We start from the raw sequence: 18,336 nt of genomic DNA, 5'->3' as shown, positions 1-18,336 counted from the left end.
TTTGTAGATCTAAGAAAGCAAAGCAAAGCTGTGTTCCTTTGGCTATTTTTTTCCCTATCCTTTCTTGCCTGGTTTGGGAAATTCATCTTCCACAGACAAAACCTACTAAGGCAGACAGTTTGTTCCATTTCCACTTCTCCTGAAAGGAAAAATTAGTCTCATTTGTATTGATATTATATCTCAGCTGATTTTTGAGTAAAAATGAAATTATTGTTCAATTATTAACCATGGCTCCCAGCTCTACCATACAAGGATAGACAGAAATTTCTATTTGAAATCAACTGTAACAGAGTAGAATTAAAAATTCAGCTGATATTTGAATATAACGTTAAAAAATAAATATCACGCAAAACTGAAAAGGATTTTAAACCCAGCTATCAAGTGAACTGACTAAGGGCATGAAAGGGGATTGTGATAACCAAGTAGGTGAGGTTATCCCAAATAAGGAGGCCCTAATGTGATTCCAAGGCACTCACCTTCTCCAGTTGGGCCAGGCTGGTCCCTTGGCTCAGAGATGAGTTGTTCACCACATGCTCCTTCAGGCTGAACCGCTTCACTCCTGGCACTCTGCTTGTTCCAGTAGGCCTCCTGTCCCTCCCCGGAGGTAGTAGGCAATCTGTCAGAGCCCTCAGGAGGGAAGGAAGCTGGGGACTTGAGGTCCAAAAGGAAGCTATCTTGTAGGGTTTGTTTGGTGGCCTTCTTGTGTTTCTCCTTCTTACTTTCTGGGGTCCCATCACTGTCTCCGTGCCTGGGCTGGCTATTCTCAAGCTTCCTGGTTAGCTGGAGGAGCTGATCCATGTCTTTGGTGAATTCTAGTAGAGTGCCCTCAGGGAGGCTTCGGACAGTGCCCTCAGAGCCATAGCTGGGAGCCTTCTCCAAGAGCAGGTGCTCAGAGCAGTGGAGAGCCCCCGTGCCCTCCCTGTGCACTGACTCAGGTACCTGGCGAAGGCTGCAGGGAACCATGGACAGGGAGAAGTAGGAGTAGTCCACTGCAATATACGTCAGCATGAAGTTGATGGTGACGATGGGGGCTAGCACATTCACCTGGCCCACAAGGACAAAGGCCATGGTCACTAAGCTTGTCAGGAAGATGGCAGCTATGGGTGTTTTATTTGGCCCTTTCTGCAGAAACAAAAATAACATGCAAGACTATGAAATTTCAGAAGAAAATCACATTATATGATAGTGGCACAACCACTTCTACTACTTCTACTATGATTCTATAGATCAGTTAACAACCGAGTGTCCACAAATTGGGATAATAATACTCAACTCCTGGGGTTATTGTGAGATCAGAGCTAATGCACATAAAATGCTTGACACAGCACTGACACACAGTTGGCTCCCAACACACCGTGGATATTGGCTGTTTTCATAACTACTAATATGGGGAATTAGCATATAGAACTTGGGCTTCCCAAATATCTCTCCGTTTGTCCTTCATGGGTTTTAGCATCAGTCTTGGAAATCAGAGCGGTGCAAAGTTCCCAGGTTATAATGGGGGAAATGACTTGAAGGGGATGGGAGACCTTGGAAGACGCGATAGAATCACTTGCGGCAGGGAAATCATGAAACTAAACCTGCACGCTCTCACACATGCACGCTTATATACATCTGTTGTTAGTGGAGGTGGAGGTGGGGACCTGCGGGACAGTAACAGTGGAAGATACGTGCTAACCCCATGGAATCTGTCACTCCACAGAAACTACTTATCATGTCACTGACATGGTTCTTGGACCCAAAGCAGTAGTCACTTCTCCGTCCTCATCTTCCTTGACCTAAGAACTACATTTGACCCAGCTGATCACTCCCTGATCTTTGAAAGACTTTCTTAGCCTAGCTTCTCCTGATTTGCCTCGCTCCCCATTATCTGCTCCCTCTTAGTTCTCAGGGCTGGCTCTCCACATCTCTGAAATCTACATTTATAGTAGCCCAGGGGGCACCTGGGTGGCTTAGTTGGTCAAGTGTCTGCCTTCGGCTCAGGTCACGATCTTGGGGTCCTGGGATCAAGCCCTGTGTCAGGCTCCCCACTCAGCGGGGAGTCTGCTTGTCCCTCTCTTCCTCTGCCGCTCCCCACTCATTCTTTCTCTCTCTCAAATAAATAAATAAAATCTTAAAAAAAAAAAAAAAGTAGCCCAGGGCAAGGCACCTGGGTGGCCCAGTAGGTTAAGCATCCAACTCTTGATTTTAGCTCAGGTCATGATCTCAGTGTCTCAGGTCATGGAGCCTGCTGAGGATTCTCTCTGCCTCTCCCTTTGGCCTTCCCCCACCACCTAACCACCTACACTCCCATGCTCATGCGTACACTCTTTCTCTCTTAAAAAAAAAAAAAAAGAAATGTAGCCCAGGGCTCCATCGTTGGGCCTTTTCTCTTCTCTACCTTGATTTCCATCCTTGGTGATCTCAATACAGGCTTCTGACTTTAAACACCAGGTTTATGTTTTTAACTCCCACATTTGAATCTCCAGCCTGAAATGTTCCCCTGAAATCCAGACCAAATATTCAACTGTCTACTCAACATTTTTCATTGATGTCTAATAGGATCTCATAGATCCGAAACCAAACTGCTCATCCCCAATCTCCCACCCAACAGATCTACTCCTTCTATACTCTCTGTCTCAGAAAACAGCAATTTCATCCTTCTGGCTGCTCAGTCAAGCAAAATTCTTGATGCCTTTTCTCATTCTCTCATTCTCCATTAGCAAATACTGTCAGCTTTACCCTTAGAATATGTACAGCATCTAACCACTGCTCCCACCTCCTTTACAGCCAACAGTCTGCAAGGGGAGGGGCAGACACATAAGCCATATCCAGACCTGACCTGTAAACCTCCCACATGTGTTCCTCCAGGTGCATTCCCCCTAGCTGACAGTCAGAATAGGGAGCAGCCTTTAAAGTCACAGGATGAAGACAACAGTCATCAGCCTGAGTCTCCAAGGGTCAGAGCCTCTGTTAACCTGAAACACCTGCCCTAGAGCTTCAGAGTAAAACTCTGGGAGAAAAAAAAATAAGAAGTAAAAATACACTTTTACTGACTTTGAGGATTACATTTTTCAGTAGATCTACTACAGCTGTTTAACATACTCTAACAATAAATCTACTAAGAATAAACTAAATCCTTAGAAACTGAAGAGAACCTAAAAGGAGGGTGTGGAGTAAAAGGAAAGGCTAATGATCCAGGCCAAGACCTTGACAAGGGCAGGCTGTGAAGCGTTATAATAGTCAAACATGAATGTCTGTCACCAAATGGCATCATAAAGAATGAAAAGACAAGCCACAGGATGGGAAAAGATATTTGCCACATATATAACTGACAAAGGGTAACTCCGAATATTAAAGAATCCTAACAAAATAATAAGAAGACAGACAACCCACTAAAAAAAATGAGCAAAAGAATGTCTATCCAACATATGAAAGGTACCCAATCTCATTAAGTAATCAAGGAAATGCAAATTAAAACCATAGATTCCATTAAACACCCACCAGATTGGCAAGAATTTAAAAGTATGATAATATCAAGCATTGGCACAAACATAGAGGGATAGGAACGCTTATCCACTGCTGATAGGAGTGTGAATTAATACGAGCACTTTGGAAAAAAGAGTTTGGTGTTATCTAGCAAGTGGAAATATATATACCTTATAGCTTAGCAATTCTAATAACAGGTCTACAGTCTGGAAGACCTCTACATGTGAACCTGTCTCCCAGTGTATGTTCATCGTACCGTCTGTAGCAGTCCCAAATTAGCAACAGCCCAAATGTCCATCAACAGCAGAATGATAAATAAATTCTAGCAAATGAGGAAACTCTATATAGGGATGGTAATAAACAAGCTGCTGCTAAAGCAAAAATGTGGATGAATCTCATGATGTTGAGTGAAAGAGGCATGCCACATTTATATAAAGTTTAAAAACAGGCAAAATTAAACAATTCTGTGTAGAGATGCATATGTAGGAAGCAGACCAGGGGTCAGCATACTATGGCTCCTGGGCCATCTGGCCACCATCTGTTTCCACATGCTCATGAGCTAAGAATGGTTTTGCATTTTTAAACAGTTGAGGGAAAAAAATCAAAAGAGCAGGAATATTTTAAGATACACAAAAATTACATGAAACTCAAATTTCAATGTCCATAAAGCAGTTTGATTGGAACATAGCCTACACCTATCCCAATAGGTGTGTCTGTGGCTACTTTTGAGTTATTACTGCAGAGTTAAATAGTTATGACAGAGACCACAGAGCCTGCAGAGCCTGAAGTATTTACTCTTTGGCCTTTTCCAGAAAAATTCGCCCACTCCTGAGTAGAGCTATAAAGAAAGCAAGGAAATTATGATCACAGAAGTCAAGTCAGTAGCTACAGCTACAACAGGGCGGGGGACAGGGCTCGGACTGGAGAGGGCATGAGGAAGGTGGCATCTGGGGGCCGGAAGTTTCACTTCAGTTATTCTTTAAACTGTTCATATTGGTTCCATGTTCTTTTCTGTATGCTGAATATTTTTCAAAAAAAAAAAATTTTAAGTAGTTTCTATGCCCAGTTGTGGAGCTTAACGCAGGGCTTGAACTCATGATCCTGAGATCAAGACTTGAGCTGAGGTCGAGTCAGATGCTTACCTGACTGAGCCACCCAGTTGCCCTTTTCTCAAAAATTTGTTTAAAGTTTATTCTCTCTCCCATTAAAAAGGAAAATGTGCTAATAAAACCTAATCATATGTAAAGAAGCTTTGGTGAGAAAAAATTTTCAAAGTTAAAAGGCAAATGACAAACTATAGAAAATATTTGTAAAACAAATCACAAGGAGTCATCCTCTCTAAGCAGAGAAGAGCTTTTAGCAACTGAGAAGAAAAAGACCAACAATTACAGAAAGATATTATTTTTAATTAAAAAAATTTAAAAATACACACACACACATATATATATATACATATATATGACTAAGAGGAAACAATGTCCAACCTCATTCATATAAGAGTAATACAAATCACAAGGATCCAGAGATGCCATTTCTCACTACACAACTGGCAAAAATTCACATCTGACAATGAACTATGATTGCCAGTAACGTGGTACCCAGGGCAAACAGTGGTCCATACACCCTATGTCTAAATATTCCAATTACAAACCATGCTAACAGGGATCCCTGGGTGGCGCAGCGGTTTGGCGCCTGCCTTTGGCCCAGGGCGTGATCCTGGAGACCCAGGATCGAATCCCACATCAGGCTCCCGGTGCATGGAGCCTGCTTCTCCCCCTGCCTATGTCTCTGCCTCTCTCTCTCTCTCTCTCTCTCTGTGTGTGTGTGTGACTGTCATAAATAAATAAAAATTTGAAAAAAAAAAAGAATCCTTGCACTCTCAGAGTTCCTCAGTGGAGGATGGCCATGTATAGCCTCCAGCTCGCAGCCCCCCTCCTACCCTTTCCAGACCATACCATGGGGGGCTCAGGCCCACATGTGGACTGTGGCCCATTCCTTGGTCCTAGAAAGGACAGGCCCAGGGAAGAGGTCCTTGCAGACTCTGGATGTGGGTTGTGGAACGTCTGGGCAGAGAATTCTAGGCAAGAGTGCAAATGATCCAGTGTAGCACACCTAGATCATCCAGAAGCGGGGCATGGGATCCAGGAGGGCACGATCCCTTGTTCTCATGAACTTTATCCCAAGGACCAGAACAGAGTCCTGGTCTTGGCCTGCGTCCAAGAGTGATGCTGGCTGTCAGGACGCAGGAACTGTTCTACATGCTGGTAGAAGTACAAAATGATACGACTCCTACAAAAGATGTTTTGGCAATAGCTATCAAAATTAAAAATGTAGGGGATCCCTGGGTGGCTCAGTTTGGTGCCTGCCTTTGGCCCAGGGCGTGATCCTGGAATCCCAGGATCAAGTCCCACATCAGGCTCCCAGCATGGAGCCTGCTTCTCCCTCTGCCTGTGTCTCTGTCTATCATGAATAATTAAATTAAAAATATTTTTAAAAAATTAAAAATGCATTTACCCTTCGCCACAGCAAACTCACTTATGAAACTTTATCCTACAAATATATCTGCACATAATTACACGTACACACACAAAACTATTCCCTGTAACACTGTTTACTGAAAGCCACACAAGGGTCAATCTATAGGAACAGGTTAAATAAACTATGGCATACCCACATGATGGAAAAAGAATGAAAAAATTTCAGCATCTGTATGAAAAGATGATTTCCAAGTATTTAATAAAGTGGAGAAAAGCAAGGTAGGTATAGAACAATGTGTTAGGACACTGTCTTTGTGTAAAAAAATAGAGAGGAGGATTCACAAAAAAAAACTAATAAAAACAGCTACTGATAGGGCATGGGTACAAGTGAAGAAAGAGATAATAAAAGACTCATGATAGAAGCAAAATCTGTCGATGTACACCATTTATGTCATTCTTAGTTTTGAGCTCCGTGTATATACCACCTCATAAAAATACATGAAATTAAAGAAAAGGCATATACCACACAGAAGGTACAGACACGACAGCCAGAGCTCCTACTCAGCCCACGCTGGTGGATGCGTGAGAAATGGAGGATGGTAAGGGAGGACTAGTGGCCCTAACAGAGAAGGGTCTGGGGTGGGAAAGGGAGTGGGGGAGGGCCTCTGTGGTGCTCCAACAAGATGGAAATGAACTCTACTGGGGCGCCTGCGTGGCTCAGTCGGTTAAGTGTCTGCCTTTGGCTCAGGTCATGATCCCAGGGTCCTGGGACCTGCCCAGTGGGGAGCCTGCTTCTCCTCCCTCTCCCCCTCCCTCTTGCTTGTGCTCTCTCACTCTCTCTCTCTCTCTCTCTGTCAAACAAAATCTTTAAAAAAAAGAGAGGAAAAGAAACGAGCTTTCTCATAAACCACATTATTGGGACGTGGAGAGTTCTCTGTCTCTTTTCTCATCCCTTAAGTTTGAGGAATGTCTCGTTCAATCGTTCCGTAACTCAATCAAGCTGCACTGTGTATCAGTGAGAGCTTGGACCAGGAGGACTGACGGGGGCCCAGAGGCCCGAAGTGTGGGAAATCATCACAGGGCGAGCCCACAAGGAAGGCGAATTTCAAGGGCAGAGTGAGGGCTGCAAGGTCCAACTCTCCTCCTCACCAAGAGACTCTTTTTCTTCTATTCTGAACTTAAAGACTCCTGAATTTGTTTTTTTTAATTCTATTTTTAAAAATAATAATAATATTAATAATAACAAATAATAAAAATTAAAAATTTAATAATAAAAAATTAAAAATGTTTTTTTCTGAATTTGTTTTTATTAAAGGGTGTGGTGGTCCCTTTCCGTGCTGCTCAGGGCCCTAGATGCCACTATGGCTGTTAGCTCACCCAGCGCTAAGGGGTCCTGGTGGCTGTGACCTGGACAGATGCTTTGTCTACCTGGCCCTGACTGAAGGCGGCCAGAGGCCAGGGGTGAGAGAATGACCTCATCTCCCCCACTCTGGAGAACCTGACCCCTGGCTCTAATCGGAGAGACTTAAGCAATTTATTGGCCAATAATCAGGTTCACAGCAAAACGTACATTTCTCCAAAAAATGGTCACTCACCCCTTGCCCCAGACAGGCCAGAGCAGGAACCACTTTCTCCTGGGCAATGCACTGCAGGATCCGGGGGGCTCCGTAGAGTCCTCCCATACAGGAGGCCAGGGATGAGATGTATAAGCCCAGCAGGAACAGGAAGCCCACCAGGGACACCTGCGGGGGAAGCGGATTCATTACCCACAGCCAGAACTCGCTTGCCCCTTTCCGCTCCCCTGCGCCCAGCCATCTGCACCCGTGGATCGTCAGTCCCCTAGGCTCCACCTCTGGGCTAGGTGCATGATATCCCCAGCCCCCCCTTCATACCACCACTGTCTCAGTTTGGCACACCGCCACCAACACTGAGTGACTACACAGGGGTTCTCCAACCCTCCCACCGAGTGTGCACCTGACTCACCTAGAGGCCTTGTTAAAATACAGATTCCTGGTCCCTGCCAGGGTTTCTGATTAAGAAGGTCTAGGGAAGGGCCCAAGAATTTGGATTTCCCACAGGATCCCCATGGATGCCGATGCCCAGGGGGCAGAGAGAACGTGTTGAGGACCGCTGGCCGACGACAGTGCCCACGGGCCTCGGGTCTCTAAGCTGCGCCCGCTCCGACTCGCGCCCATGCCTCTGCAGAGCGCCCTCTCTGAGCTCAGACAGGACCACAGAGACACCAAGGGCTCCCCAGCACCCGGCATCCTCAGGCCTCTGGAACCCGACCTCTGTCGCCCCACACCTGGGTGCTCGTCTGGGTCACGCGCTCCCCGCCTGCCGCAGAGCTCCCATCTGCCTGGTGCCTGTTACACGGGGTTGGGCTTCAGGGCCTCCCCCGGCTGCTCCCCAGGGCGCCTGGGGAGCACCCAGCACGCAGTCTCTAGTGCTCCCTGAGGCCTCGCTGCTGCAGAGCCTGTCTTGTTCACCTGAGATCCTTGGGGCCAACACAGAGCTACAGATGCTAAAGGAATGAACGCGCTCCGTGACCCACGTGGCCCACGAGTCACTAACAGGCAGAGAAGGAGAGGGCACAGTTGTCCCGCGCGGAGTCGACTCGCAAAGATCAGTGCTGCTGGCCACACAGCTGGGTCACAGGCTGTGGGTGGGGAACCTCCTCACCCTCCCGAGCCCCCTTCTCTACTCGCTCTGATGACCGAGGTGCCCTTCTCCACTGTACCGTAGGCACAGCGGCCAGAACTGTGTGCTCTGGGTGCTCCTCCGCCCACCTGCCACTGGCGGGCTTGCCCTAAGCAGCACGGTTTGGCCACATCCTTCACGACGAAGACCGTCCGCTCACTTTTTATGTCCCTGCCTTAGGGGCCCTTGGGTCAGTGGCATCGAGCTACATGGAACACCAGCTCCTGGCTAGACCTCTGTCCTGGCATAAACGACACCAGCCAGGATTCCCGATTGGAAGTGTATTATATTTAAAAAGAATATATTTGCAGGATAGGGGAGGGTCACAGAATCATCACGAAGCTGAACGATCAGGTTTGGAAAGAGGCAAGACCCTAGCCTGGAGGTGCAACTGGGACTCTGGACAGGGGACAGTTTGGCCAGGATGCTGCTGTCACCCTGCTGCCCTGCAGATGAATTCCCCCCATCCCTTCCTCGTTGACTCATTTCTTACACTCGGGTAGCATCTGATGGGTCTAGCCGAGGTCCCATATCCTACCAGGGCCACAAAAGGACAGGCAAGAGAGGGGCTCCTATAATCTTAAATGGGGCTTGCTCCCCCCAAGATCATATATAGGTGGGGAAACCCGCACATGGCCAGGGATGCCAGGGGCCTGAAGGCCATGACTCGGGTGCACTGCACAGCCTAACTCGTCCTTCGTTTCAGTGTGGATTGCTCTTCCCTAAATGCATGACCTCGTCTTCTCCCCAGTGAATGTCCCTCGTCTATTTTCTTCATTGTCACCAGCGTCTGTGTCTCCTCTGCCCTCACCCTTCTTATCATTTTAGTACTAGCAGAAATTCGTGTTATCTAAGGTTTCTCATCACCTGATTGCTTGTGCTCCGGCAGCATTTGTGATTCCCAGCTGTGTGCAGCGCATTACACTCTGGGCTTGTCAGAAGCCCTTGGGCCTCATGCGTCTTGCCCCCGCCCTGCGCCAAACAGGCCGGCAGACGGTCTCCACAAGTGCCCACGAAGTCACGAGGCTTCACGACTCATGCCCTGGACGCCCCACAAAATTGTTAGATAAACTGGTTCCGTTATCAACCCCGGATCGATTCTGGGATGCAGTCCTCCACCTCTAACCTTTGTTTCTGTCTTCTCAGGCCAACACATCCTGGATCAAGCACACATAGGCCAGGGGACGCCTGGGTGGCTCAGCCATTGAGCGTCTTCCTCCAGCCCAGGGTGTGATTCCCAGGTCTGTGGATCGAGTCCTGCATGGGGCTCCCTGCACAGGGCCTGCTTCTCCCTCTGCCTGTGTCTCTGCCTCTCTCTCTGGGTCTCTCATGAATAAATAAATAAAATCTTAACAAAAACACACACACATAGGCTTGGGCTGCCTGGTTGATTCAGTTGTAGAATATGCGGCTCTCAATCTTGGGTCATGAGTTTGAGCCCTACATTGTGGGTAGGGATTACATTTAAAAAATATATATATAAAAAATAAATAAAAAATAAAAATAAAAATAAAAATAAAATACGTAGACCCTGCGGTGAAATTTTATCAAAAGCTTTTAGAAAATGTAACTAGTAGTTCTCCACTCGGGCTACACCTAAGGACCACTCCAGGGGTTTGGCTCTATCAGGGTGGGGTGGGGCACAGATAATGGTTGACTTTTCAAAAACCCTCCAGGCGAGTCCAATGCACAGCCCGGGTAGAGAATCACTGGCCAGGGTACATTGTACCCACTGCACGTCCCTTCAGAGAATTTTCTAGGAGATGCAGGCATGGTATCTCCTTGCAGAAATTTTGTTGCTTCTTATCCAAAAGGTTATATATATTTGTGTTAAAAAAAAAAATGTTTTTTCATTGAAAGCCTGCCCATTTACGCAGATTGGAAATGAAACTGCCCAGGCTGGTTTCCTCCTGGTGTGGGGCTGACTCCAGGAAGCTAGAGTCTCCGGCCCCAGGAGGCTGTGGTACAGCAACACCCATCTTGGCCAGCCTTCCTACAAACACCCTCTGGGATCCTTGCAGAACCTTTGGGCTGGGGGCCAGCGGGGGGACTGTCCAGACATGGTGACTTTATGTTTCTGCCCTGTGTGTCCGCTGTGTTTACACTGGTTTGCTCACTTGACAATCTTTTACATAAAACTATTATTTTGTCAGTTTTTTGAAAAATAAATGAAAGCTTGGTCCTCAGGTCTGGATCAATTATAAAAACTCCATTCTCTCTCTCCCACATATGCCCGGTGTCTTCCTTCCCAGCTGTCATCCATCCGCCCATGGGAGCAATCACTGAGGCCAGGTGATGTACCTGGCACACGCTAGGCACAGAGCGAGACCTTATAGGCCCAACAGTGAACCGCACAGCTTTGCTTCCAGCCCTTGTAGAGTTTAATCATTTCTCTCTTCCTGTGGAACTTCCGGTGGAACTGGGAGCTTGCAAACTGTGCCAGGGGAGAGGAAGTGAGCATTTATCTGATCAGATGCGTGTCGACAATTCTTTAGAGGGAAAAACAATAAGCACTCCTCTGTCATACACCTGTTGGAGCCATCCCCAAAAAGCTCTCCGTCTTTCCAAAATTACCTGAGGTGTGAACTACCCTAATTTCTTTCTGCTATAACTACTGATGGAACTTGTAATTCCACCTCCTTGCTTTCCGTATTTTACCCCGGTGACCATCAGAGAGCTTCGGCTGTTGAGAAGTCCCCCCTATCCACCACCGGCCGCCCCTTCTCTTGAAGGATCATATTCAAAGTCCCTTGCAAGGTGCTCACTCTGCTTCATCCACTTGCAGTGGCCCCTTGACATCAGTGAGGAGTACATCCTGCAACTCCTACAATCCCAAATTGTCTCATGGTCCCCTCGTCTTCCGCAACATCAGATTTCCACAGACACGAGTTCCCTCCTCCGCAAAATGACCGATATCTCCACTGTCAGCCAAGTTTTCTCTCTGAAAACTTGATTGCCATTTCCCAGAAGAAAATAAGGTCGGCTTCACTCCCCGAGAGGCAGCTCCTGCCCGTGGTGGAGAGCAGAGGACCGACAGCCAGGCCGGGCAGGGTGGGTGCTGAGCAGCTGCCTGGGCTCCTTCGCCAGCCGTGGTCTCAGCCCACTGCCGTCTTCCACGCACAGCTTGGGCCGTGGGCGCTGGCGGTCCCTCTCGAACGCGTGAACCATGACTGTCAAATCTCAGAACGACTGGAGTTTACTCTGTGGGATACTTCCTTTTTTTTTTTTTAAACTCTTTTTTTTTTAATTTTTATTTATTTATGATAGTCACAAAGAGAGAGAGAGAGAGGCAGAGACATAGGCAGAGGGAGAAGCAGGCTCCATGCACCAGGAGCCCGACGTGGGATTCGATCCTGGGTCTCCAGGATCGTGCCCTGGGCCAAAGGCAGGCGCTAAACTGCTGAGCCACCCAGGGATCCCAGATACTTCCTTTTTAACAAAGATGTTTGGGGGTACTTTTCCTACTTAGTTTGTTCTTATTTTGCTGGTTGTCAAGCCCCAGGCTTCCTAAAGTACTTGGTCTTTTGATATTTAATAACCTTTTTTTTTTCCTGGACCGTATATAAGTTTTTTCTAAAACAGTTATTTAACCTATTTGGTTTTACCTCTGCTAATACTTGCTTGTTACAAAATTCTTCTTTCTATACCTAAAGAATACCGGGATGGACTCAGGGCTTCGGGGTGGCTCAGTCAGTTAGGCATCTGCCCTCGGCTCAGATCGTGATCCTGGGGTCCTGGGATTGAGCCCCACGTCGGGATTCCTGCTCCTCGGGGAGCCTGCTTCCCCCTCTCCCTCTGCCTGCCCCTCCCGCTGCTTGTGCACGTGCTCTCTGTCAAATAAATAAAATCTAGGGAAAAAAATATTGGTATCGATTCTCTTTTTTCCTATCCAGTTAAATAGAGTGGATTTGTAGGAAAAAAATATACGTCCTACCTGTAAGGTTATCCCCGTTAGGAAGTGTGCAGGGAGTCAAAATGTAATAAGCACCTACTGTGTACCAAGTACTGTGCTTTACACAGATTACCTCAGAGCCACCACAATGTACTAAAGACTTTCGAAAAAGCGTTAACACTACGGGGTGGCTGGTTGGCTCAGTCGGTAGAGCACGCAACTCTTGATCACAAGGTTGTGAGTTCAAGCCCCACGTTGGGCGTGGAGCCTACTAAAAAAAAAAAAAAAAAAAGCATAACACTATGGAGACTGATGCCCAAGAGCAAGAGCCAGGCAAAAGTTTCTGTGCAGCAGCAGGGATATAAAGCAAAAAAGAAACTTCTTAGAGGAACTGTAGGCTGGGAAACCAAACAATTAGAAATAGATCTGAGAAGCTGCAGGAAACCCAAAAAGACCCAGCTGAACTGACCAGCTGCAGGTCAGTGGAGAGGAATCCAGGACAGCCAGCAGCCCGGAGAGAAGCCTTCCCAGCAGCAAGAGCAGGGCCTTCATGACAGCCAGCACCACGGGGACTGTCGGGAGGCCTGGCCGGGGCTTCCCGGAAGGCGACACAGCGCGGAGGCCGTGCTTCCCCAGGGCCCAGGACTGCCCAGAGATGGGCTGGCCCAGAACCCGGGCCATGGCTGAGACCCGGAGCTGAGATGTCCAGTTTATTAAAACCACGCCAGGGGGGTGCTCCGGGTGGGCCACAGAGGACACTGTGCAAGCGTACCTGCCGACCTGCATGGGCACCGAGGCCCAGCCCACTGCCTGGGTACACACCTGCTATGCAGCCGAGGGGGGTCCCTGAGGAGGGACACCAGAGAGCAAGAGAGGAGGAAAGCCCAAGGTTCAAGGCTTTGGGGAGGGCGATTGCTGCGCGGCCCCCTTTGCAGGGGGAGCCGGGGGGCAGCCGCGCACACCGCACACCTGCTGCCGCGCCAGCCCCTGTTGGTGACTGAGAACCAAGAAACAGGCTCTTGCCTGTCTTTACAGCCTTTACCACCGCCTCTTCTAGGAAACAGGCTACTGCTCTCCAAAAAAATGAACCTTCCACCTCTCACCCCAGGGTGTGCATGATGTCATGCCCACATGTGGTCGCCAGGCATGGTTTAGCAGGTGCCCCCCCAACTGGCTAAGCGCCCGCCTACCTGTTTCAACGCCTGGGACAGGTGGCATTCCAAACAAGCTTCCCCCGGTCCATGTGTCTATTATTAGTGGTGGAATTTCCACCCACAAAGGCTTTCCCGTCTGTCCATGGAGATGTTTTTACTCTCTTGTCACGGCCTTCCTTGGATACAGGCTGCCTGCCCCCCACTCCATACCTGTTCTTAGTTCTCTCTGCAAAGGAGGGCAAGGAGGGAAGCCAGGAGCCCCAGACTGGGGGATAATTTGCCTTGCTCCATCCAGATCAGAGCCTCGATGGTTAAAAGGACCTCTGTGAGGGAATCTGCCAGAAGGGAAGCGGCTTCAGAGGCAGGCAGGGCTGGCTAGCCGGCTCCCCCCGCAGTTGCAGAGTTGCACGCAGCAGCCAGTAGCTGGCAGATGCCCGCGGTCCAAGGATCTGCTGTTCCCTGAGGCCCTTAATTCCTCTGATGCAGCCAAGCTTTTCATTCCACAATTAGAGAAAGAAGCCCCTGGGAGATGAAACTGCAGACGGAAGCTTGCATGTAGTCTGAACGAGGGCTGCACATTCCTTCCCCCAGTCTAAGACCTTGGTCCCCATTAGGGGGATGACAGTGCTCTCACTACCTGAGCTTGCCCCCTTTCGAAACCTGCTTTCATAGATAATCAAGACCCCTGGAAACATAGATCATCTTTACATTGTTGCCTGCATATCTTTTTTTTTTTTTTAAGGTTTTATTTATTTGAGAATGAGAGAGAGAGAGCACGAGCAGGGGGGAGAAAGAGAAGCAGACGCCCCGCTGAGCAAGGAGCCAGATGGGGGACTCCATCCGAGGACCTAGGATCATGACCTGAGCCGAAGGCAGGTGCCTAACCCGCCAAGCCACCCAGGCCACCCAGGCGCCCCTGTTGCCTACGTATCTTAAAAGGAACCCGTATCTTAAAAGGAACCCGTGCTAATGTGGAAAGCAGGCCCGAAGGTAGCTCTGAAAAGATAGTTCAGAGTTTCCTACCCAGGCCGCCCAAAGCAGCGGCCCTCCGTGATCTGCCAGGTGGCTTTGCAAAGCCTCACACCAAGAGAAAATGGTACTTTCTCCCCAAGATAGGAGCAGAAACACTCAGGACTCAACTAAGAAACCTTTCCTAGCCTTCTACATTTCTCTGATAAATGACAGGAATCTCAAGGTTCACTTTTCCTCCAAGAACTTAAGGGAAGGTAGGGGTTTTGGGGGATTTCCAGAAAAGCATCTGGGAATCTTATTCTCCTAGGTTCTAGAGGTGCCAAACGAGTGTCCTTGACTGTCACCTGACCTGCAGCAGTGAAGGGGCGGCTGTGGAATGTGAGGAATTTGCTAATCTTCTTCTGGCTGGGTGTACTGTTCTAGAAACAAAGATGTTCCGGCCAGATCAACCCCAGCCCAGCCCTGGGGAGAGCCCTGGGAGTCTGGGTTGCAGAGGGCAGGGTGGGCCTCACCCTAGTGCCGGCCTCCTCGAGCTCCCTCCACTTTGCTGCCTCTTCTCCATCCCTCAGCCTCCTTCACTGCTCATGGTGGAGGGTGAGGCCAGCAGCAGGAATGAGAGGCTGCTTGAGCTGGGGCTTCACTGATGGCATTCTGCATTGCCATCCTGATTTCTGACCTGGAGAGATGCTTGCTTTCCTCTTCTCTCATCCTCTGCAGGCAGGAGCCTTGCCAGGTGCTGCTACCCGTTTGCAGGGATCCCTAAGAAACCCCCGTCCCTCTTCCATGATTTTCCTGCCAGCCCCCCTCCCCACTGCAGTCTCAGGCCCAAGACGCCGGATTCCCAAGCAGGGCTGCAAGGGGGAGGTGGCCATGTGCAGGTGGGAGCAAAGGAAAGAGCCAGGGGCAGTGAGGGCTCACCCACCTTTTCCGCTATCAGGAAGTCATAGCGAAGGGCCTCTCGGGTGCAGGCGGCGCCCAGCAGGAGGACGAACACCAGGTAAAGAAACCACCTGCAAGAAAACCCCAGAGTGCAGCGGAGCTGCGGCCCCACCGCCCGCTCAGCCCCGGGTCGGGGCCTGTCTCGAGGGGGGGGGGAGGCCACCCTGAAGGCTCCCCGGCTGGTGGGGGGGGGGGGCACCTGTCAGTACTATTGCTCCTCCAGCCTGGCTCTTGCCACCACACGTATCATTGTTCTGGCTCTTCCTGACTTGTTAAAGGAGAGAAAGGCACTGAGGGTGTTGGGAGTGGGGAGCAGGGCCCCCGCGGCCCCTCTGGGTTTGCTGGGACTCAGGCAGGACTGACCCGCAACCCCAAGGCCCCCTCCGCACCCCCAAAGATGGAGATGATCTTTCAGGCTTCTTAGTCCTGCTTTCCCTGGGCCCCGGATGACAGGGAGCCGGGCCAAGTGTGAGAAGGGCAGCCGTGCCCTGTCTCTGCCCCCAGCCGCCCTGTGACCTCGAATAAGTCACATGGCTTCATTCCCATCTGGGTGGTGAGAGGATGGGGCAAAGGTCCCTCCCGGGACCTCCCAGCTCTGACCCCAAAACGAGGCAGGCCTCTTTCTTCTCTTTCCTTCCGAACCTCTCCCCGACGCACGGCCCTGCCCTCTTTAGCACAAACCGGCCTGGTGCGCCAGAAGCAGTGGCCCCACTCCTAACCAAGAGCAAATTCAGCATTTGCGAAACACACATATTAATATTTTTAAAATATCCTGGTTAAAATAATAATACAGGCACCTTTAAATTCTCAAGCCAGCGTCCTGTCTATGCCTCTTGCGTCCTCCCCCAGTGAAGGGCGGTGGTGCAGAGAGTAAAACAGAAGACTCTGGAAGGTCAGAAACAGATCCAAGGCCACTCGGTCTGCTCGAGTGGGTGGCACAGTGTGAACTAAAGCCCAGGAAGCCTGAGAGCCTCGGGTAGGCAGGGGCGGCCAGCGCGGGAGGCCAGCGGCCTGCTCGGGCCTTCACGGTCTTCACGCACGACGGTATCTGTCCCCGTCTCTGGGGCACGCGTATTCCCGCCATCCCCGTTTTAGAAGAAGGCTCAGGGAGCTAAGGGAATTGCTCTCTGGCATGCAGCCCCGGCGGCAGCAGCAGCGCCGGGAGAGAAACCCCCCACCTGTCTGACTGCAAGACTCTCCACCTTTACGTTCCTCCCAAGGATCCTGGCAAGTCAATGGTTAAAAAAATCCCCAAGTTCAAAATGGAAGTGGGGGAGGGGGAGGGGAGGGGGGAGGGGCAGGGGGCTAAGGAGAAAGGAAAGAAAGGATCCATCCTCCACCTCCCGCATTCCCAGGCAGGGGGTCTGAAAGGGCAAGCATCTGAACCCACCAGACGTGAATTTTCCAGCCGGCTGAGTGTTAAAAGGAGAATTGGAATATGAAATAGATGGGCCACAGTTGGGGCACTCCCAGCACAAAAGGGGCAATCCCCTCTCTTGCCTGGGGTTTTCTCTCCTTGTCTCCAGCTGATTGCCACCAGGGGAACTTACTTACGAGATGCCAACAGCTGCTAGGGAGCCCAGGGGGATGCTGGCCGCGGGCTCCCTGAGGTCACCCCCCATGTTGAAACCGGCCATGACTCCTGAAAGACACTCAGACAGGGGAGAGGGGTGAGCAGTGTGCTCCACTCCACGAATCGCCTGCCCCTCTTCAGGGCCCTCTCCTGGAAGCCATCCCACGGCAAGCCCGTCCATCTGCAGTTCTGGCAGAGCTTCTCAATCTCCCCTGGCAACTGGGGAGGCATCCGAGGGGCATGAAAGGGATCTTTGTGGGTTGGATGATGCTTGGGAGGAAAGCCCTACTGGCTACAAAAGCATCTTACCGCCCAGTGCAGAGTAATGAGGGTGAGTGAGACATCTGGAAGGCTGCACAAAGGTCCTGTGGCCACATACAGAGCTCTGCCACCATCCCCACCCCCAACTCCCTGGGGAGGCTCAGGCTTAGCAAAGCACCTGCTGCCCCCTCCTCTGGAGAGCTCCTCGCCTCTGCTGCCCACTGATTACACTGGGCTTCAGGTGTCCTAGGAGCAGGTCTCATCCAACGGCCAGAACCAGAGACCGAAGGGCTCTACACAAGAACTCTAAACAAGTTCCAAAGAACAACCGTGATGCTACCAACACTGAGTCCCAAGCTCCTCTTCATCATGGCCTGTGTTCCCAAGAACGCTTGTGAAAAGTCATAATTAGTCCTGATGGGGAAGGAGGCCACAGTGCGGGATGCTGAGGCGGGGTCCTCTCCTCTGTCCATACTCACCCACAGAAGAAAGCAATAAGACAATGTGTCCTGAACATCAAAAGTAGGTCCTGCCCACACGTGCTCTACAAGTCCTGCTCAGGAAGGTCCCACAGAGGGGTGGGTGCATCTTAAGCGTGGCCTTGCGGGAAGATTTACATCAGCTTAGGGAGAGAGATGGCTCTAACTCCATCATCATGGGTTTATGAACACTTTCAACACTGACAGGGCCTGTGCTAATGCTTCCCATGCATTTTTTACCTTGTTCAACGACCACATCAGGAAAGTGGATTTCCCCTGTTTGTTTGTATGTTTGTTTTAGAAAAGGTGATCAGAGAGGTTAATTAGAATAGTCTAAGGCTACATTTAGTAAGTGGGGAAGCAGGATTCAACCCCACTCTGCCTGACTCCGAAAATTATGCTCCTACCACCCCTGCTATAA

General features: G+C 49.8%; 1 protein-coding gene across 4 annotated transcripts in view; it reads right to left on the bottom strand.

Moving 5' to 3' along the window:
• The window catches only part of SLC12A8 (solute carrier family 12 member 8), a 116,912-nt gene that overhangs the window by 21,452 nt on the left and 77,124 nt on the right, over nt 1-18,336 (bottom strand). For all 4 annotated transcript variants that reach the window (XM_041755693.1, XM_041755677.1, XM_041755686.1 and 1 more), the window contains 4 exons: nt 17,157-17,244; nt 15,586-15,673; nt 7,541-7,687; nt 477-1,122 (listed from right to left, as the gene is read on the bottom strand). In XM_041755693.1, coding sequence (XP_041611627.1) covers nt 477-1,122; nt 7,541-7,687; nt 15,586-15,673; nt 17,157-17,244 — 969 coding nt within the window. The remainder of the gene's footprint in view (nt 1-476; nt 1,123-7,540; nt 7,688-15,585; nt 15,674-17,156; nt 17,245-18,336) is intronic.

The sequence above is a fragment of the Vulpes lagopus genome, chromosome 1 (genome assembly GCF_018345385.1).
Source record: "Vulpes lagopus strain Blue_001 chromosome 1, ASM1834538v1, whole genome shotgun sequence".
Classification (NCBI taxonomy): domain Eukaryota; kingdom Metazoa; phylum Chordata; class Mammalia; order Carnivora; family Canidae; genus Vulpes; species Vulpes lagopus.
Note: the sequence above shows the minus strand (reverse complement) of the source record. Positions and strands in the feature narration are given on the sequence as shown.